General features: G+C 44.0%; 1 protein-coding gene across 1 annotated transcript in view; it reads right to left on the bottom strand.

The window, feature by feature from the left end:
* Positions 1–22,411, bottom strand: part of CADPS2 (Ca++-dependent secretion activator 2) — a gene marked incomplete at its 5' end in the record, with an annotated part of 168,979 nt that overhangs the window by 102,612 nt on the left and 43,956 nt on the right. Inside the window, 3 exons of the mRNA XM_009076477.1 lie at positions 5,987–6,053; positions 8,022–8,161; positions 12,509–12,620. Of these exons, the coding sequence (XP_009074725.1) occupies positions 5,987–6,053; positions 8,022–8,161; positions 12,509–12,620 (319 nt within the window). The remainder of the gene's footprint in view (positions 1–5,986; positions 6,054–8,021; positions 8,162–12,508; positions 12,621–22,411) is intronic.

Here is a 22,411-nt window from a genome sequence, read left to right as displayed (position 1 = left end):
CCACAAAGCCTGCTGGCAGGAGCAGGCTAGGATCAGACTGGAGAGAGGACACGGCTATTGATGGCCTGTGGAAGAGGTGCCAACTGTGCCATGCAAGGTGCCTGCACCTAAACAACTCAAGTTACTGACTTCAAGGACTGGCAGATCAGCCTGTGTGCCCTATCCTGCTGCCTAGAGCATGTACTGCTTGGGGTCAGAGAGAAGCTGGTGCCATGGCTACCAGTGCAATGTGTCTCCTTCCTTTTACAAGAATTGGCAAAGCAAAGCCCAAGAAAATAAGATTCTAGAAAGCTCAGTATGTCATGGTTGTGCTTTGCTGCTGAACAGCACTGTAGGGTCAAGTGGAGATTGCAGTTGCCTTTCATCAGTCCTCTAAAATATTCTGTTTTACAGAGCCTGCTTTCTGTAGAAGCTCAGAAATGGCCAGACAAGTGAAACAGTTAATAGCAGAAATTAATCTTACAGCCTGCTGAGTTCACACCGAACCATAGCTGAGTATGAGAGCGAGCGAGCAGATGGGATGGGCAAGATGAATGGTTTGAGTAATTGGAAAAAACACAGATACAGAGAGGAAACTAAAGGAAGACAGAGGAGAATTCTCCGCCCAGTGAGGGACAAACTCTCTAAAGCAGCTGGGATTTCATCCAGGGACTCAATGAGGGCCAGGAAAGGAGCAGCTAAGGAAGCTGAACTGAGAAAAACTGAAAGAAAGGAACTAATCCAAGGCTGCCCTGGCTGGTTCATTACAAAAAAAGGGAAAATGCTTTGAGAAATAATTTGAGACAAAAGAACAAAAGGAAAAGAAAGTGGAGAAAAAAAGCAAAAACCAAATGAATTCAGGAAAGGGGAAAGAGACAGTGGGAGACAAATGCCAAAGTTCACTATTCCCAGGCTGCTAAATTAAATCTGACTTTCTTGGCACTCAACCATATTCTGTCACCAGCTATATAATCCAACTGATTAATAAATACAGTAGATATGCATTAACCAGTCCTGACTTCATCCTTGTTTCTCCACCACAGACTCCTGCTCTAGTGAACACTGCTTTCCCCAGGATCCTGCTCAAACCTGTTAATTGTCATGCCTCACACTTGGAGCTCAGTCATTCACCTCCCCCTTTCTCACTGTTGACACAACACTGCCCCACTTGGGTTAAATTCTTAAATGGACCTTTCCTAGATTAACAGCATGCATTTTGTCCCAAGGGAGAGAAACCGTGCGAAGACACTGCCAGCTGTAATACAGCTTTCCACTTTGATGGGAGACTTGTCCTCTGGTTGCAGCTGTACATTGCCTCCCAAGCCCTTTCCTGACACAAATGAGCAGAGGAAACGATCTAGCTTAGAGAAAAAAAATGTGAAAACAACAGTTTTCACATCTCAGCACATTCACTCAGCTCTAAAAAATTGCACATCGCTGTTGTCCTAACTTCTCCCTTTGAGAAGAAGGTGTGTGTGCTCTCCTGGGGCTGAGCTGTGCGGTGGGAAGCCACCCTGCATGAGTATGAATGGGGCATGCAGGACCTACCAGAGCCAGGTGTAATGGGCTGTGGCATCTGTTTAACCAGCAGTTTCCAAACATTTTCTATGTATCATCACACTCCAGTTTGCTCAAGAATCACCACCTATGCCTAGTTCAGTGAGAGTCTAACAGAAAACATGATTTAGTATGATTATGGGGACCAGCTATGGGTCATTTACCTTGGCTTGAGGACCATAGTCTAGGACTGGTGCACCACAATGTAATTCTGCTGAATTATTTTCAAATTCTGTTGGTTATTTGGAGTTACTGAACACTTACTTCATTTCATTTTATCCAGAGTCAGCTGAGTTTTGCTAAAAGCGGGAACTGTCACTGTTAGTCTAAATTATCCTGAGTTTAGGGAGTCTGTCACTAGAACAATAGATCCAGGCGTAGACACTGCAACTGGTTTTAATCTGCAGAGAGTTGATCTGGTTCCAATAACATTCTGCAAACACCATCAGACACAACCAGCTGAAAGCTGCTTCAAGCTACTCAGCAGACATGTCATCCAGGTACCATAGAGTGTGACTTCCCATATGCTGCCAGAGCACAGAAATGGGGTTATGACAAGAGAAGAACAGATTCAGACTGAAATCTCACTGTAATTAATTCACTTGCCCTTAAGAATCATTATAAGAAATTTCCTATCACAAAGCCAACAAACCCACCACAACCAACCATGGTGTTGTTGCCAGTACAGCACATTAGACCTTGCAAAGAATTAATACAAGCTCTGTCAGCTATCAAAAATCCCAGATTTTGCATGATCAAGGGTCTAACTGGCAAACTGGCTGAAATGTGTATGCTGTGCTCAGGCAGCTGATACAGCAACTTAGGAAGCACTCACAACATCTGCAATGGATGTACATTTTCTTTCCTAACCAGTCATAGAGAACTTTGCCCTAAATAGCTCAATTGCTTTTGCTTACCACTGCCACTGGCATTACTGTTGCCTTTACGAAGCATTTTCCTCTCTTGTGATGCTGTGGACCATTTCCATCCAAGCTCAGGGCCATATTCTGCCATCACTTTCACGCTGCATATCTCAGGATTTAAAATTAGGCAAGTAACGAGTCTCTGCCATGTAATTTACATCTAATCAGTATTCTGCTCTTCTGCTGCTCATCTCAAAGGGTGTCTACGAGAAGGGTGGGCAGCGTGCAGAGAGGACTGCGATTCATTCGGAAGAGAAAACTAACCCCTCTTAATGCACGGATCCGTGCTGGAGGAGCACACACACCAGCTCTGCCAGAAGTGTCATGCTGTAAACCTTCCCTGAGGGCTTGAGCCAAGTCCAGCCAGCAAGGCAGGTGCTGGAGAGGTAAGGCTCAGGTCTAGAAACAGCACAAAGGAACTGCTCACACCCACTACACCCAAACAAATCATCTTCACTCCTGTATAACCCTTGCAGTTACACAGACACAGAAGGTGCGAGGGATTATTCCACCCAAATTACAAGGCAGTTATGGCTCCTTTCCCCTTCTCTCCAGGGCTTACACAAGCCAAGTAGCAGTGGAAGCACTCCCTGCAGAGCTCCTTTTTCTCCATACGCGCGCAAAGCCTCCGTTCATGCCGACAAGGCATCACTGACACAAAAGAGACAAACTGCCATCAACACCTTCCTCCTTGGTGCCGCCCATGCAGTTTGGCACCTTTGTGCCTTGTTTAAATGGTTATGAAGAGTTTGAGTATTTATTACCATTAATTTCTTAACTGCTGGGACCAGAAGGCAGAGTGGTACCACCCAATAGCACTGAAGGAACCAAGGCTGTGTCCATCTGGATTGGAGAAAGAGGGGCAGGAGAGGGCACAAGACCAGGAGGAGGAGGTTACTCTGCAAGTGAAAGGAGAACTGCAATAGAAGATGCTACAGGTAAGGGACAGAGACAAGGGATCAGACAGGAAATATTTAGTTATTCCTCCAAATATACAACTTTGCCCTCCTGGCAGTGCCATGGATTGACCAGACCACTACATCCCAAATGGACTTTATGCTTCCAACTCCATCTCTCAGCTCTGGTGCAGGCAAGAGCTTGGTGTGGGTGAGTGAGCTCCTGAAATGGGGGCTGCTCCTTGTCCATTCTCTACGTAACAGAGCCAGCTCACCTTCCTGTGGGGGCTGTTTTCTGTCTGTGGTTTAGCAGAGTTCAGAGCATCCTGGACATCAACACCTTTACTGCCAATCCCTGTTCGTATCAGCACCCATCCTTTGCATTGCATGAAAAGCAAATGACAAACATACGGACAGCAAAGTATTTTTATTCCATCTTTATTGCCTGCTGACATGTTCAATATGCTCAAACTACATCTGAGGGACTGCATAGAGAGTGTTTCTTGTTTATATTTGATGTACGGCAGAACACTTTACATTGCACCAAATGTTGAGCAAACGGTAACATAACAGAGAAGCTGCAGTGGCAGCTGGAATTTCTGAGGTGGGCTACAGAGACTCTCTGGGGGCAAAAGTCTGCTCATCTTATTCAAATGAATTGCTTTTCTGGCCAAATTCTGCTCTGATATGCCAACTGACGAATACAGACCTAGTAACATGAGAAAACATGGAATAACTCTGAGAGCTTCAATTCCACAGCAAGCTGAAGAAAATATAGCAGCTGAAAACTAGAGAAGCAACTGCAACCACACAGCATGGCCAGAAGAAAGACTTTTTAAGAGAGACAAGGGAATCCATGTCCAAACCTGCAAACCCTTACACAGAAGAGTAAGAATAGATTCATTTATGGGAGAAACTATGTTAGGAAAGATGATTCTCTGCTTTGGAGAATGCCTGCTCACAGGGAAAAAAGAACTGAGAACTTGATCTAATAGGACTGAATTGTCTCTCAGGGAAAAGCAACACCAGTTGCTCTACGGGTGATCACAGACTGCCACAGCACTTTTAACTTCATTTCAGAACATAACAAAGGGAACATACAGAGAAAAGCAATCCTTCAATCCCTGCCCAAGAACAGGGTTACTGCATCATGTTCCCTAAAGGGAAAGACAGATAGAGCCATCTCCTGTGGCTGCTTTCCACTACCTTCCATGCTCTGTGGCCATTTTGACTCCATGTGGAGTACAAAATGAACACTTAAACTGTCACTGCTGATCATACTTGGTTATTGGACTCAATGGGTCTCTCCAAACAGGCTCCTGCTTACATGGGTCATGCACGTCATAAATCCCTTTTACTTCCTAAGGATGGATATTCTTATCTGCCCCACAGTTGAGTTGTATGGAAGCTGGCAGTGAAGGACAAATGGGGAATGAATGCAATTAAGGCTCCTACTGACACAGCTGAACTTGAAGCAATAATTAATGTAAAACAAACTAACCAGTTTACAGGAGGTGATTTAGGACCACAGAAGTCAGCTCTGTAAGGTGGAAGATGGACTGCCTGGACTCCTGCCCTTACCTGCACCTGGACAGCCAGCACACAAGCATGTAACATCCCAAATATTGCCTGGGGTACTTGGTATACACCATCTCTGTTCCTAAACAGGGGTGAAATCCCTGCCCTTTTGCAACAGACCTGGTATCTGCTTCAGCAGCAGCAGGATTTCACCCTCTGGCTTGATCACTTTAGATCTCTGCTGGCACAGGATTTCAGCTGGATCCCATGTTTATGCATCAAAGCATCTATGTGTTGCTATCACACAGGAACATGCACAAAGCTTTTAATTCTCATACTTTGAGACAACATACCCTGGGAGTCCAGAGAGATGGTCCCAAGAGGAGTCTGTGGCTTTCTCAGGTTGTTGTGAGGATGGGTCACTCACACTGGGGCCACATACTTCTGTGCCCAGTGCAGTGGTTTCAGCTGCCCTTGGAAGGTGAGGAAAGATCTAACACACCAAGAACTGACCATATCCTTTTAGGTCACAGAGGACATCTGCCTGTCTCCTAGAAATGCTTAACCATGGTCAAACATACAGGTCTACTGAAACTGGGAGCTCAGAAAGTGGGAAAAAAAAAGAAAAACAAAGGGAAAAAGGAAGACACTGCAAAATGATCAATGGGAACTGTAGACAATGAGAAGCAGTGATGAATGTGAACGCAAGATAAATGTCAAGAACGATATGCTGACTCTGATGTAGCCAGTGACAAAACCTCTGTAGATTCAATTGGGCTCCAAATTTAACCTGGAGGCTCAAAAGGGAGCATCTGTACGCAAGAACCTCCAGGTAAGACAAGCCAAGCTTCCACCTTGCCTCATTAATTCTGCACTAAAATTGATTCTCCATGTCATCAAGCATTCAGGTGCATCTGGAAACTCATGGGTAGACGTCTGCAACTGGGATATCCTTGAGAACATGTATATGTTTAGAAAAAAAATCCATGACTTAACAGACACCCTAGGCAGAACCACAGCTCAGCATCAATCACAAGGCACTGAAAATAGCCAGAGGAAAGACTTAAATATTTCATGTTGTGATTTAAGATCACTTCTAGTTACATCTGTTACCTGGACCAGGACAAAGAATCGTTTCTTCCATCTCTTCCAAACATTTTTACCGATGGCCCATAAATACCTAGGAGAAAAGAAGAGGTGAATTCAGTACAAAAGTGACTATCTTTTGCTCTCTTGCTTTTCAGTGTATTTTCTTTACACCTACAAACTGAAGTTAATGCACAAGCAAAAGTAATTACAAGGCTCTCAACCTCAGTAGCATTCATGAATATGTTTATTTCTAGCCTGAACAAATAACCTGTAAAGAAAGTGACATAAAAATTTCACAGAGTCTTAATGTTACACAGTATTAAATCTCTCTTGCTCTTTATTTTTCGCAACTTGCTCAGAATTGGAAGCATTTTAATGCTAATGAATAGCTACAACATGGTTGGATGGGTGGAGGATGCATTTGCAATGGAAGAATTAAGGGAGAGAAACCCCAAATGTTGCTTTAAGTCTTGACAAAATCATTTGGTCAAGGGGAGCTGCCAGCAGAGGGACACTTCCTACATCAAACCTAGCACACAGGATCCACTGGACTGACTAAACCAGGACACTTTGCTCAACAGCTTAAGATGGATTCCTAGAAACTGCTTGGCTACAGATAATTCAAGCAAACTGAATAATTTCTAAGGAGGAGTGAATTTACTGTTCTCCACAAAGGAAGAATTAACTTTTAAAATTAATGTCAAAATAAGCATTTAATCTCTGTGATGAAGTGGCCACTGTGACACTAAAACAAACACTGGCAAAACTAGTGGCAGCACGAGACTAATAAAAACCACAAGGATATTATTCAGCATTAATATGTTTTATGTATCATTATGATTACTTAAGTTCTGGCTCAATAAATAGAAAAACACTTCATTTTAGATTGTGTCAGAAGAGATCCAGCATATTCTTGGCAAATGTTTAAGCTGCAAAACTCCAGGTGATGCTGATGTGGGCACTGAGTCCTTGGCTAGTCCAAGAACAGGGTAATAACTGTCCTTTTTGCTATTGCTGCTAACATCAACAGAAAGACAATCTCAGTTCTGTATATAAACCACAGGGTTTTAAGCAGCATCATATAAATCAAAAGTTAGTCGAAGAAAGCTTGAGAAAAGCCAGGACTGCTGAGCCTTGATGCTATCAGCTGTGGCCAAGGAAACAAACAGGATGGGGATATGAACTCTCTTGCTTTTGGTGCCTGTGATTATGGTGGAAAAAGTAAACTTCACACGTGGTTATTTGCTCTGATCTCAATAGCAGAGAAGACAGGAGGAGGAGGAATTAAAAGAGATGAGTGATCTAAACCACCTAATAATGGATTGAGTCTAGCAAAATGCTATGAAAATAAAAATGAAACAAAATCACTTTTACAGCACCAAAAACAGAGTGCCAAAAGTTAATCCAAGCAGTGACTTTTTTTTCAATTGTTTATCACATCCTCAGCTCTGAAGAGGAAACAGAGGGAAGCCTTGCCAATGGCCTTAGCTTGACCTTCCCAAAGGGGATCTAATTTGTAATTGTACAAAGTGGTCAGGGATCCATCTGGCCCCAGATCCTCTGACACTCACTCCTGGAGAGGAGAGGTTTTCCTTTTAACCTTTCAGATCATTAGTCCTACTCCAGGCAACTGCTATTTTATTGTGTTGTGTATTTCAGTATAAATAATGCTGATCACACTGGAGTTTATTTCAAGCAGAAGGTGCATTGTGCTTTTGCCTTTGAGAACTGAATAAAGGGAAACACAGAATAACTTAGGAAATTATATTATTCTCAGGAAGAGAGTCAGGCAGTTCACATATTATTTCCTTACAGAAAAAAACATAACCCAGGAATTTCCTGAGGAAAACTGTTTAAAATTTAAACTGCTTGGCTGATATGCATTAAAAAAGACTATGCTAAGAATACGGAAAGTGCACTATGACTGAACTAAAGCCATTTTTATATTTATCTTTCTTCTTCACCTCCTGTGAACTTGAGAAAAAGAGTTTCTCTTACAGGGTCTTAAAAAAGAGACACGCTCAAAACAAAATGAGTTCAGATTGACACAAGTGTTTACCCAGAGTGCTTCATGTTTTGAGGCTTATCCATTCGCACAGCAAGCTTGATCTTCAGGTCTTGATCTGGGCAGTTTTTGGAAACAGTCATTTTGTGCCACTCTGACTGCTTTGGGCTGTTAGGTGTAGGGTGGAGGACAACCTGTAAGAATTAAAACCAACAATGTTAAAGGGAAGAATTATTCACAAAATAGAGTATAATGGCGAGCAGAAACACATCACATGAGCTACTTTTGCCCTAAAAGTCAGTCTGGATATGTCTATTTCCATCAGTGAGGATGGGGTTTTTTGCCTTTTTTAAAGTACAGCTTATTATTTTGAAATTAGGTCATCCTTGGCTGCACAGATAGAACTGCATTATCAGTTACAGGCACTTAAGGAAAGATTGTGGTGAATGAACTTGCAACTACTCAGGTAAATCAATCTAGATGTGATGGGGGATTGATATCATTAGCAAACCAGCCACTTTTTTTTTTTTTTCTGAGACTGCCCACTAATGTTTTGCTTACTGTCAAGACTGGGTGCAGTCAGCAACATTTTGGATAGGCTGGTGTGTCTCACTGCATTACAACAGCAGGTAAAATCTGCATCCCATGTCATGACATCAGTGACTACAGGACTCTGCTTCCATTTCATGCAGTGAGGAAATGATGGAAGAGTCTCCAGCTGAGGTACATCAGTGCAACACCAGTGACTGCAGATGAACACCAATACAAATGCTTGTCTTAAAGAAACTGAAAGGCTCCAAGGGGTAAGTAATCTTTCCTCATCATACCTGTGCTCTTCCCACTCATCCATTACCTCTACAAAGCAGAGCAGCTCCCCCAGAGAGTAAGCTACAAAGCATTCTCCCAAAACCACACCAAATCCACCAGTGTTTCCATATGTGTCCTTTGAGGTGGCCTTACCCCCTCTCTCCTATGCCTACTCCCCTTTTGATGGTTTCAGTCTCAATGGTGACTTTGCCTGGTACAAATTCATTCAGTTTCCACTGTCCTGTAGTGAGATGAAGTTCCTTTAAATCCATTAACCTTTATGCAAGCAAATTGCTTTACAAATGGCAGCGTTCATCCTCGTTAATTGATGTGCTGCCATCACTCATTCCTTGCTCCTGCTTAGTCCATGCTCCTGCCAAACTCCAGCCCAGACTATAATCTTGTATTACTCTGCTCTTCAACTTTACTGCTGAGTCAACAAGCTAGGAGCTGTTTTCCACCAAAATATCCTTGGTGCTATTACCCTCTGATGAACGACTCTAAAACTTATTTTATTGCCTCCTCTAAAGCCTGAGGTAAACATCAGTAGATTCTCAACCTCACCCTTATTCATTAATGATATTTATCACTTCTTTTATTGTATTGCTTCCTCTGGCAGGAATCTGAAGCTGTTATTAGTCACATAGATAACTGAGCAATAGCAGTGTGTACTGTATCACTCTTGGAAAAAAAACACATTCAAGCAAATCCTGAAGATGAAAAGTGAGTCCTCCACATGGGGCAGAGGGTGTTAGAAACATGATGGAGCCAAACGCTGGGCAGTGTCCAAGGACCCCCACTGCAAGGCAGGTCACACAAGCACATACACTTGTGCTAAACTGCATCTTGTCGCGAGGCAGCAGCCACTCAGGGTGTTTGGGATGCTCCTTACTTTGATTTCTAACACTTTTTCATCAAAAGGCACATAAACTTTTCTCAGTGGTCTTGTAATTCACAGCTCTTCCCCTCCTTGCTCTCAGTAAATGAAGTATTAGCAAGGCTGAAATCCATGGGAGTCCTGCCACTGACTTCAATAGGGCCAGGATGTATTCCCATGCCTTCAGCTGCCCATCCAGCAGTGTAGGGCTTGGGAGCATTTCCCAGCTCTCCCTTGGATAAAAGTGGAGAGCTGAGGAGTGGCGGCTGGCTGCCAATTTAACGTTTGCAGTAGAAAGTGGGCATTGTACCCGCCTGGCAGAGCACAAAGCCACTGCTCAAAGGGCGGCTGAGCAGGGGTGTTTTGTGTATAAAACCTGTTTCCCTTCTCTCTCCATGCAGGTTCCTGCCTACTCCAGCAGCTAAACCAGGGGCTTAACACGCTCCCTGTTTCATTATTTCAGTACAGAAGAAATCTTGATGCAGCCTGAGCAGACACGCGTCATCTCTCGGCTGCTCCGGGCACACCAAGTATCCCTTTGAAGTTGGGCTGGCTGAAAGCACTGGTGGCCACGGGCCAGGGGAATCACTGCCAGCTCCCTGCACTTGCCACTGCTGGCCCTCATCCTTTGGCCCACAGAAGCTCAGAGCTGAGGGATGGTTTCCCGCTGGACCAGGAATTAAAGCACATTGGAAGGGTTGGCTCATCAGCATTTCAGGGCAAGAGGGGTTGCTTTGGGGCCTGACATCTTTCTCAGAACAACATGCACAGCTAATTGCTTCCCGAGAGCAGCAAAGTCAGCACTGCTCATGGCTGCCAGTGGAAACAAGATTTACAAAGCAAGTGGGTCTGCACCAAGTGTAACCACTCAGGGGAAAATCCCTGAATGGCATCGTGGCTGGCTGGGTGAAAAGCTCTGCTCAGCACGCCACAGTGGATAAAGGCAGGGTGCCAGGCTGTTTGAAGTAGGAGGTTTTGAAAATAATCCTGAAAATATTATGATGCTGTGCAGCAAAGCAATTGTAGGTGTTCAGCTGGAGTACTGCAGCCTAGTGGGGTCATCCTCTTTGTTAAAAAGGAAGGAGGACAGCAAGAAAAGAAAGATCAAGGTGTGGATGAGGAAAGTCTGAAGGGGCTGTGAATCTGAAGGGAAGACTGAGAGGAGAAAAAGGAGTATTTTTGCTTTTATCTTTCTTAAGTGCAAGAACAAAGGATGCAACATGAATGTGAAAACACAAATGCTTTAACACAGAATCATAGAATCATCAAGGCTGGAGGAGACCTCTAAGATCAAGTCCAACCATTAACCTGCCACTCTGCTGTAACCTCTAAACCTTAAACCATATCCTGCAGCATCAGATCCTGATGTCTCTTAAACATTTCCAGGGATGGTTGAATCTGCCACCTCCCTGGGCAATCTTTTCCAGTGCTTGACCATCCTAACAGTGAAAACTTTTTCCCTAATATCTAATCTAATTCTCCCCTGTCTCAACTTATGACTGTTCCCTCTAGTTCTCTCACTACAACTCCCTTTCAGGTAGTTATAGAGAGTCATGAGGTAACCCCTGGACCTTTTCTCAAGGCTAAACAAATACATGAGACAAAATTGCATGCAGTGCTCTCCACCATAAAGTTATAAACTAAATCAACAGCTCACTAGGACCTGGAAGAATGTTTGGATTAACATAAAACCACATTAATTAGGAAAAACTTTGTTGTATGGACACAGACTCTCCTGTGTCAAGGCATAAGCAGCCATGGAGTCATCAAGAAATATCCCAACAAGTTAGTCCATAGTTGAAAATACTGCACTTGGGATTGCCACAGGATCTGTGGCTTTCTGGGCCATGGATTTCTTGTCCGTAGCCATGTAGAGATGGTGGAGAGCAAGGTGTGCAGCAAGGCCAGGCTGACAGAGCCCAGGCTGCTCTGGGAGATCACTTGGGTCATGCTGAGCCATGACACAGGGGGTGCTAAGCCCTCTCACTCTGAACTGATTTTCATGGAGTCTTCATCATGTTGATCTCTCAGCCTGAGGAGCTGAGGAAGGCATGGCAGAAGGTTTGCTGCCAGTTATGCCTGGGGCCAACACAAATTACATAGCTGCAAAGAATCCATGGAGACAACTGAAGTGTCCCAAAGCCACAGAAAAGTGCCATTCACAGATATTCTGGAGCTGTGGGCTGCAGTGATGAAGGGCCACCAGTCCCAGGGCACTGATTTAGGGACCACAGTCACGGGGCAGAGATGGGGTGGGAAGGTTTGCTCTGTGGCCAGTACCCCAGGAATCTGAGTTCTTTGCTATTAACACCATTGATAGGAGCAGTGAACTCCAACATTTCACTCCCCAGTCCAGCCCCACTGAAGCCAACAGTTCAGTCACCATCCCCAGGGAAGCCAGGGTTCCAAGCCTTTTGCAGTGAGTACTGCAGTCAGTGCTTTCAAAAGCTCAAACTGTGCACTGGCTGCTCAGCAGATATGAGAGCAGCTTAACACTCCATTGCCAAACTTAAATCCCCTCTTTTTGCTTCAGCATAATCCCCTTTTCTGCCTCAGGAATGTCCATTTCCGCAAGCAACTTCTAAGGCTTTCCGGACTGCCAATATTGCACACAAGATCCTCTGCCTTTGCTCAGAGCAGGCACAGCCAGCTGAAATGCTGCCATTAAAAACTCACAACAAAGACAGCATGCGAGATGCACTCCTTTCCAGCAGCGCAGAGCTTGCTTTCTTCTCCCCTCCTGAAGCTTGGCAAAAAAGCAGAGCATGTTGTGCTCCAAAGATATTTCCGTACAGGAGAGATTTCTCTAGAAAAGCAGGGCCAGAAGGAAACATTATTAAACTCAAAATCTCCTTACCCTTCCGAGCTCTTTGTCCTCCAGAGCCAGCACTCCTGTGCTCTCTGTGAACAGCTTCACCTTCACTGCAGGAAGTGCATGGGTTGTCGTGAAGTCTCCTTGGGTGCCCCAGCTGTGAAAAGAAAGACAGAGAGATGTTCAGCTCAGCTGGCAGGTCAACAGCAACACTGCTTGGGTGTGCAATGGTTAATCTAAAACGTCCTGTCTGACACAGGCCAAAGTGGCTGGGTTGTCTGAGTGACAAAGGCATTAATTATCTTATTTGGGAAATGTGGGACAGATGTTTGGAAAACTCATGATAGTTCTTGAGGGGAAAAAAAAGAGAGCACTTGGGAGCAGTATGAAATGAAATTTAAGAGAACTTTCTTATTTAGAAAGAACAGTATGTCCCCTGCAGTGCCAGCCTATGTAGCCACAAGAGAAGTTGAGGATTGAAGACATCTGCACCCAGGACATCTGTAATCACTCACGCTCTGCTCATCTCTTGGCCAATTAACCTCTCCTTTCCAGGCTGATAGTGAGGTTTTCTTTTTATGAAGAAACTGCCATTTAACCTGGGTCTTCTCCCAAACCTCAGCCCAGCCCAAGTTTAAGTTCAAACCCCTCCTGCTGCTGGGGGACATCTGTGGGGGCTCAGCTGTGCTGGTGAGCATCCTTGAGGGGTTCTCCTAAACATGCCTGGACCTTACGCAGCAGCCAACCTCGATTTAGGGAGATCATAGGGAAAAGAAATCCATGAAACACCAAGCCATGAAGAGACTCTATGAGTGGTGCCACTTATACCAACACATCAACTTACTCACCTGTGCTAAGGTTTCTGAGTAACAAGAAACAGGCACGGACTGAATAGTGTCACAGAACAAAACTTAAGTAGAACTTGAACTAATGCCTATTTGTAAGCTTTGAACAATTTTGAAAGTAGCAGAGATGAAAATACATTTTACACTAAGGGGTAAAAAGTCCTGATGCTTCTTTGTTCGAGATTTCACAGCTGTGTTTCAAGCTTTGTTAGAAACTTATCAAAATAAAGCCAGACAGAAAGTTCCAGACAGAACCAAGCAAAGCACTCCTAAAATTGCACTTGCCCTTGTTAGCAGGAAGCAGTGCAGCCAAAGATGAAGGGCAGAGGGAGGACTGGGGGACAAGCCACCACTGCAATGAGGATGCTCCTGAATGCCCAATCACACAGAAGCCCAGTATGAAACCTGCAGATAAAACTTGCTCTTTTTTTTGTTCTCTTTGTGTTTTTGTTTGTTTGTTTGGCTTTTATCACTATGAGCTAGATTTCTATATTGTTTCCAGAGACCCTGAAAATTCACCAGACTTCAAAACCCATGTTAAGTGTACAAACGAGCTTGGAAGAATAATCACAGACAAGGTGCTTTTTGTAAACTAGAGGAAACAAAGAGGGTGAAATGAGCAACTCAGAATGCTGTAAGTCAAATGAGAGATTATGCCATATCTCACTAGCAACTTCTATTCACCCTCACTCTATTAATGACACTTTCTCATTTTACACTGTCCTCAGATTAGACCCTCTGCTGAAGAAAGGCAGCTCCCTTGAAAAGGCTCAGATAATGTGGTCCAGCAATGAGATATTCCTCAAAGATAAACACCAAACAACAGATTTTGCACTTGAAAAGTTATCGGGAAAAATAATTTACTATTTCCTGTGCTCAGGAAGTATGGGTTTATGCTTTGCTCTCCACTGAGCAAATCTTGTTCAACTGAGCTCAAGAGACAATTGTGATCAGTGCAATCTGAATAATGAACTCAGCTTCTTCGTCAGCTTTGCTCTCAAGTTTTCTCTCCTGGTGTCACTGTTTCACATGTTTCATCTTTTACGATGATGCATCAAACTGCCACCAGTGCTAGGGAGCAGAGCATAAATTATCTACAGCACTACAGGTCCAGTCAGGTCCTCTCTTTTTCATGTGTGAGCCATCCGCTACCTAATAAATGTTTTAAGCATAAGAAACAAGCGACAACTTTATTTTCTAATCACAGTTTCAGGTTATGTTCACAGGTTATGTTTTCTCTCTTAAAAAAATTGCGTTGACACCAGGAGGGAAAGTAGGAAGATATTCTTGCTTTGGGTAAAAGGCAAAAGTAAGAAAATATCCAACCTTACACTGTGTATTTTGACAGCATCTGCTTTATAGAACTCATATCTCTGTTTACTATTAAAAAGCTCTTATTTGCTGAAGCATTCCCAGACCATATGTTATCAACAAATGTTACTAACCAAATACAAACAGTAATTTTCATTAGGTTTCCTTCATGAGAACAGCATTAACCACAAAGGGAATAAATGTTTCAAATGACAGTAAACATACATAGCAAACCCTTGACAACACTGTGGTGCTTACATATTCATACCCCCAAACGCCCTGAAAAGATCTGCGCCAACAAATGGAGACCATCAGAAGTTGAGTTTTGTGCTGCTTGGAGCCTGTGGTGATGTCATTAGTTGCCATAGTGATGCTCAGCATAAGGCCATAATTCATGTCACTGAAACATCATTTGTATTCAATCTAAGTACCCAGTTTATCTGTGCTGTGTATTAAATTATTGTTCAGAAAATTAGCTCTGGACAGTAGCTAGGTATTAGGATCTTCTGAGGGACCAACAATGTGATGGTTTCGTTTCCATATTTAATCACTGAGTAGGTTATCACTGCAGGAGTTCATTTGTTGGGAGAGTGCCTTGGGACCCATTCTGGACAAATCTCATGAAATAGCCAAGTTGCCTTGTCCCCCTATCACAAAGTTCATGCTGATACTTCAAAGCAATAAAATATCTGCAAATGAGGACAAATAAATGTCATTCTGGCTGACAGGATACCTATATATTTCCTATTTATATATATTTATATATATACACCAGAAGCAGAAAAATCCTGACCGTACTTCCTCAGTCAGGACCATCATAACTATCTGAATCCCACCTGAATCCCTCAGCCCATCATTTCTCATTTCCCATTGCATCCCAAAGCCTGGAACTGATCAAGAAATGCTGCTGTGCATAGGGACTTTACTAGAATTATCACCCTATTTATGGCATCTCTGCTGTTTCAGTGATACCACTAGGATATGCACTCGTGTCTCCAGGGTTTCTAATTAAGCATCAAACTCAGGATGAGCAGCTAAACACTTCTGCCTGCAAAGAGCCAGAGGATGAGATATGCCCCAGGTGGTAACTTGACAAATGCTGGCCCTTGTTTTACTTTTTACAAGCAAAATAAGGAGAACATCTCTGCAGACTTTGTGTCTATGGATTCACCTAAAGGTGCCATCACAGTTACTGACCAAACAGTCTAAAGGACACAAATAAGGCCTGAGCGAAATAATGCAAGGGTCCTTGTCCTGACTGTGCTCATGTACCCCATGAAACCAGGCAGAAGGGTCTCTGACTCCAGCTGCTATTCTCCATCATATCCCATTTTTGTGGCCTAATCTACAGTCTTCTCAGCTGTCCTTGAGAGACATTGACTTAGCCATTTCTCTTTTCCTCTACTATGAAAGTTCCTCTAAAGGAAATGTTAACATCCATGACCTTCCTAAAAGTGAACATGCACATTAATACCCAGGAAAATGCATTAAACCCTTTCATTCATATCCTGTGGTCTCCAGCAAGTCTGCTTAGCCCCTGCCTAATTCGAAACAGTCACCCATCTTCCATCATTGCTCTTATAGCTTGATGTAGCCAGAACACCAATGCCTGTGATTTCTATAAATAATGAACAAGTGCAACTGGGTTATATTGCTGGGCCATGAATCAGCCCTGCTAACCAGCTCGTCCTGTCAGTAGGCTAACACGGGAGCAGCTGGAGAGCCATGTGCTTTCCACTGGGTTGACATTTAAACATGATCTATGACCAGTTCTCATGGGCTTCAAAACTGCCAGAGGACACCTTTTAGCCCACTTCAGATGTATTTATTGAAACGGGTTTGCTTGCCAGCTTGCATGGAGCAAATGTTAAAAAATCAGAGAATACAAGTAGAAGTGTGTACTAAAGAAGACTCTGCTCTTACCTTGATGGGTTCACTCCAGGTGTGCATTGCACTCAATGTACACAGCAGTATCCTGGGACATGATATCTCTCTGCCAGACATGCTGCCCTTCTGCCTTGTTCCCACAAATTCACCAATTAAGTAAAAAAGTCTTGCAGAATAATATTCCTACATGTGGGTCAGATTTGCACTACTTTATTGAGCCAACTGCTTGGTACAGTTTTTCCAATGTAATGGACTCAGCAGCAGTGTCTGTTCTTCCCACAATGGGAACACAACCTTGGGAAGGCAGAACACACATGCAGCTGCTTCCATCCCTGCAGGTGCACAGTTACTGAAAGCAGCAGCAGCATCACCCACCTTCCTACACAGCCAACTGCCTCTATACAGGGGCACAGAGATCCAGCTTCAAGGCCTTTAATATATGTGACCATATCTGGGACAACTTAGCCTCACTTGCTGTCCTCTGCTGCCAGAGTGGGATCTTGTGTGAATGCAATGAGCCTCTCTCCCTTGTGCAGTGATGGTGGGAGAAGGTTGTGCTTCATGCACTTCTCTTCATTCATATCCCTCATCTCTTCTCTCCTGGCACCCACACCAGCTCGTCTGTGTCCCTTCTGGTCTATCTGTAGTTTGGCCTCCAAGTGAGCTGGCTGGTGAAGGGAAGCTCATCAATAGCAGCCCAATAGACACTGTCTGTTTTTTTGAGGAAACATATGTCAGCAAAGTCACCTTTTGCTTGGTGACTGCTTCACCTTGTGTGGTGTGATGCTTTTAATGCAGTCTTGGTTTCTCAGCTTACCACACTGCCCAGCCATGGTGCCTGCTGGAGCTGGATCCTGCTCTGATGATGGAGGGATCCAATCCTGCATCATCGCTCTGAAACTGAAAGGCTACATACAATCTTGTTCTTCCACAGTCCTGTCTAACAAATGATGGGTTTATTTCTTCAGCACACTCTTCCCTACCCAGAAGAGACCTTTGCAAGAAACATTCTTAAATCTTAGGCCATAAATCATGTATGTCCAAAGCTTGAGCACTGAGAAAAACAGAGTTAGAGCAAAAGCACACCATGCACTGAGCTGAGCTACCTTCATGCAGCTGATGGACCAATGCACCTTTTCCTCTAATGCAATGCTAAGGTACTTTCTTTTTTACATATTTTCAGACACTGGCAAGTGGGAAAATAAATGGTTTTAAGTATGTTTAACAGTTAACTGTATGTGAAGAAGCACACAGGAAAGCTTTTTGCTATATTCTCTAATGCTTTATACATACCAGTCATTCAAAAACATGAACTAGAAATTGATGACCACAGCTATCAGCAATCTTTCTGAACTTCCCTTGCCCATACTCTGAGGCTGCAGTTCAATGTAATCAGGCACATACAGACTTACTCAGCTCAACAGCAAAACCTGATGCACCTGGATGAAAACACCTATTTTTGAAAATGAAAAGCCATAATAAACAGAAGTAGGGCATCCCAAAGCCTTTGGGAAAATATGTACTCTTTGCAACTCTTGTGGGTAATGGCAGTGGATAATAGGTTTTTCGTTTGTGTCTTTGGGATTTGAAAGAACCCAAAGGTACAGAAGAATTCAGGCTTTTTTTTAAGTTCTCCAAGAAAACCCACAGGCTGGGACACACAGCTGGAAACCTGTGGGGCACAGCTCCACTCACAACCCTGTTTCAGTGGGAGAATGCTGTAAACAACTGCCAGTTTGGGGATGCTGAGTTGGGGACAGCTACAAACTGCTTTGTGACTTACTGCAGTAGGACTACAAGCCTCGATTGAGGCTGAATTCTTCTAGAAACATAACCCAGTGGCCGATGCAGCACCATTAAAAGTCAAAAAAATATTCAGTCAGAAACAAAACCAGATGCTGAGTAAGACACCAAACAACGCAGTAAGTGTGTGCTGCCTGCCCTGCAGTGTTCAGCAAGGGCATCGGTGTCGGTTCCTCCCACCAACCACAACTATCCACCAGCACAATACCAAGTCACTTAATCCATTTGTTGGGTTTTGTGGGCCTGAGTCTGGATTTCACATGTAAAGAGCCTCAAACAGATCTATAGCTCCCAGGAAAGGATTTAATCTTCAGCTATCAGGATGCTGAGACAAGAGACTGGTCACAACTGTGGAAAAACACAGATTTAGGGGACTGTATTATGATGTACATGTGCTCAAGTCATCTGCTTTGGGCTCCTGCTGCTGCAATAGCGGGAGCCCAATTAATAGTCAGTAGAGTTAGCTTTTAATTTGCCTTATCCCAGTTTAGAGGCAGCAAGCAGATGAAATGATGCCTGATCTAAAAAGGCCTCTGTCTTCCCACTCTGAAGAGGGGTGCTGGAGGTGACTGCAGCAGGTGCACGAAAAAGATCTGAAATGAAAATCTCAAAGAATGCATACAGATGCAGAGAACCTTCCATGTTTCTGCTCATGCAAAAATGTCCTGGGCTAGTTCAGGTGTTAAAAAAGGCACCTTTCCATTCTGCCTGTAGAAACAGATTGAGAATGGTTTGCATCCATAATATGACTTAATTCCCAAGAGCTGCTGAGCCTCCTCTGGGATTCCTCCCACGGTGAAAGTTTGATGTGTTTACTCACCTTCAAAACAGGATAACCAAAGACATCAGACACAGATTGACAACACAGCCTATTTTTGTTTACATTTGTTTCCTCTCCTCCCTTTCTGCTGCCAGAACAGCCTTTCAGTCCCATCCCCTCGGAACAAGCTGAGCTGAAGTGGGAGTGACAGCACAAACACATTTGATTCCTCCTAGACTTCTCTGCACAGACTTTGTAAGGATTTAAAACCTGCTTTCACCGATGCAGCTCCCGCGCAGGTGAGCGACAAGCCAACATCCCCACAGGCACTGGCCAGCAGAGGTGGCTGTTCCAGCCTTCCCTGGAGCTATGAACACCAGTGAGGCCATGTCTCTGCATGAAGCACTGATGTCTGCTCTGACGGGATAAGCTGAGGGTTATCCATCATTTCCTGTGACATCCTATTTCCTGCCAAGCATGTAACACTCCTTCTGCTAAAACAGAGCACAATTGGTAAATCTTTTGCTTACAAGAAGGGCACTGATTTACCCCAAAACACCACTGCAGAAAGCACTAAGTTGTTATCCAAAAGATGAGCAGAGACAGATATCCCTAAGGACTGGGCTCCTCCTACAGCAGCTAAGGATGCATATTCCAACCTCCAGCATTTCCTGGACTGCCCATTTCATGTTCCCATGGCTCTGAGACACGATGTATGTGTCACACATGCAGACACCATCTTGCTTAACATCATGCAGCCAGCAGTACCAGACAGCTGATAAAAGGCACCATCTCTCCCTTCAGGAGCTGCAACTCCCACATCCTCAAACTGGCTACGGCAGCACTATGCTGCCGGCTGAGAGAGAAATATGGCTCAGAGAGCATCACATCTGTGCCGGAGTGTGCAAGGTGCAGAAGGAATAGGGTAAAGCTGACAGAGACTGCAGCAAAGCAAAGCCTGCAAAGGTCTGCACTCGATCTGCTTGTGGCTCACACAACACAGTCTCCACAGACCCCATTCCCATGCCAGCACCGTGTCACTCGGCTGCCAGGGCACTGCAGCCAAGAGCAGCTGCTGAGGCCGACAGCACAGCTTTAGGAACCCAAAAAAAGGATGATCTTTCCTATACAGAAAATACAGAGCTTGATTTGTGTTTCCTGAGAATGATTGATATACTGGGGAAGTGTCATGGGGAAGGAAGAAGGGATGGGAGGTGGATTTAATCACATAATAGCTATTTACGGCCACGAGATGGCATTAATGTCCCTCTGCCATGCCTGTGCACAGCCCAGCTCACCTCCTGTGCCCAGGACCACACACCACTCCCGGGCTGCTGCACCCCGGCCAGGGCAGAAATACCACGGTCGGTTAGGATGAGAAATTTTGGCAATGCTATTCACCCCAATCTTCGGGGTATTAACAAGGAAAATAAGCAGTGTGATTACTTTCCGTGATTTAAGTGACAACTGCTTTCAAATGCTCTGTGCTCCTGCCTAATACTAGTGCAATTAGAGGAGAAAAGCTCAGCAGGAGGAAATGGAAATGAAAGCCCAGCACCGTTTTACTGGGAGGTCCAAACTGAAAGGATACTTGCTTTTACAAGGGCTGCCTACTGTATGTGGTCCACCAGTGTATCTGCTTTGGATAGAGCACGAGTTAAGGTTTCATTCATGAAATGCCTCTGTGTGCATTTACTGTCTGTGACCACTTCTTGTATAATGTGACTTCAATGCCATGCACACGTTAATCAAAGCTTCCTTTGGCCAAAGATGCTCCCCTGAAACAGCCACAGATCTGCTCCTTTCACAGAACGATTAAATTCAGACATGGGTAATCATCTCTATCAAATCTTGTCACCCTGAAGAAACACACAACTGCAGAGGACAGCCACTGGTTAAGGTCTGCTTATGATTTGGACTTAGTAAGTCCATGCCTTGCCAGCTTTACAGAGACTCAGTATCTCAGAAGCACAGACCATCAAAAAGGAGACAGAAATCCTCTGACTGAAAATACAGGTTACTGGTTTGTGCCAATATAGTCTAGACCCTCCTTTTAAAAATTCAGTAGAGGAGAGCAGTGAAATGTAAACAGAGCAGAAAACTGTACAAGGTACCCTTTCAAAATCAGCCAAAGAGAGGAGCAAGAGGTGTGAGACTATCTCTTGTTGTGACATCACTCACATTTTTGCTGTCCTATATTTTTCTAAGCCAAGATCCAGGACAGGAAGCTCAAATCCAGCCATACACTTTGGATGGAGTTTGTCTTGTCTAACTTCTGACAGCTAGAAGAAAAGTCATCCTGGCTTCTCCTGGGTCAGAGAGGATGAGTGGGCAATTCCAGCAGGTGATAAGCTCTTCTCTCCATGAACATGCCCTGCCCTCCTTGCCCATGCAGTGGCAACAGTACATTGCTCCCTTTAAGTACTTTCACACTTAGTGCTGTGGTTCACTGGGAGACACAGCATGTTCACAAAACCAACAGGCCTCTCTACCTTCTTTTCACAGAAAGGACACCTTAAATGTTGAGAAATCACTGTCCAGATTGGCTTTATCACTCCAGAGCTCTGTGCAGACAGCAGACACAGTACTAACTCTTATATGCATGTTCTCTATCTCCCTACTCTGCTTTCAACCAGCAATAGCAGCACCCCTCATTAAATAATAATGGGCACTACTTGTACATTGTACTTGATAAATAAACCAACAACTGGGCACTTTCACATGTCTCATCCCCCCATTTCCCTTGGCAAATGACGTGCAGAACTTGCACTAAGGCATGGCTTTATTTTTTTTGAAAACACCAACCACGAGCAATAAACAAGACTGAGTGTATCCCAGGACTCGCATTTTGCAGTCCTCCTCTTAATTTAGCACTAATTCAGATCACTGAATCTCAATCTCATCTCAACGTCCTTTTGGTCTCTACTATCCCATCTTAAGGTTGCATGCATAGGAGTGATGAAGCAGACGGGTGTCGATGAAAATCGCCTTGGGCATCATCACACCTTCTGGAATCCTTAAATCTGAATGTATGTGCTATCACAGGAATACATAATTCCCAAGTGTACAGGAACACTCAAGAAATTAGACAGCTGGTGAGAAAAGAGACACGTTCATCTGTGAAAGAGAAGGTCCATGAGCTCAACCCTTATTAGACACTAGAGAATCCATGTGAAAGCAATGCTATGTGTACTCTAAAGGTCATGGAAAACACAGCCAGAGTTTGCACTTACTTGGTACGGGAGAAATCAACTACAAGAGGTAAGTCTATAGAAACAAGCCTTCATTATTCTTCAACACAGCTTCTAGTATAACCTTTGTAGTGCAGGAGAGGAAGGACTG

Source organism: Acanthisitta chloris, unplaced genomic scaffold (assembly GCF_000695815.1).
Source record: "Acanthisitta chloris isolate BGI_N310 unplaced genomic scaffold, ASM69581v1 scaffold1356, whole genome shotgun sequence".
Classification (NCBI taxonomy): Eukaryota; Metazoa; Chordata; class Aves; order Passeriformes; family Acanthisittidae; genus Acanthisitta; species Acanthisitta chloris.
The sequence above is the reverse complement of the archived record's forward strand: the minus strand, read 5'-3'. Positions and strand labels throughout refer to the sequence as shown.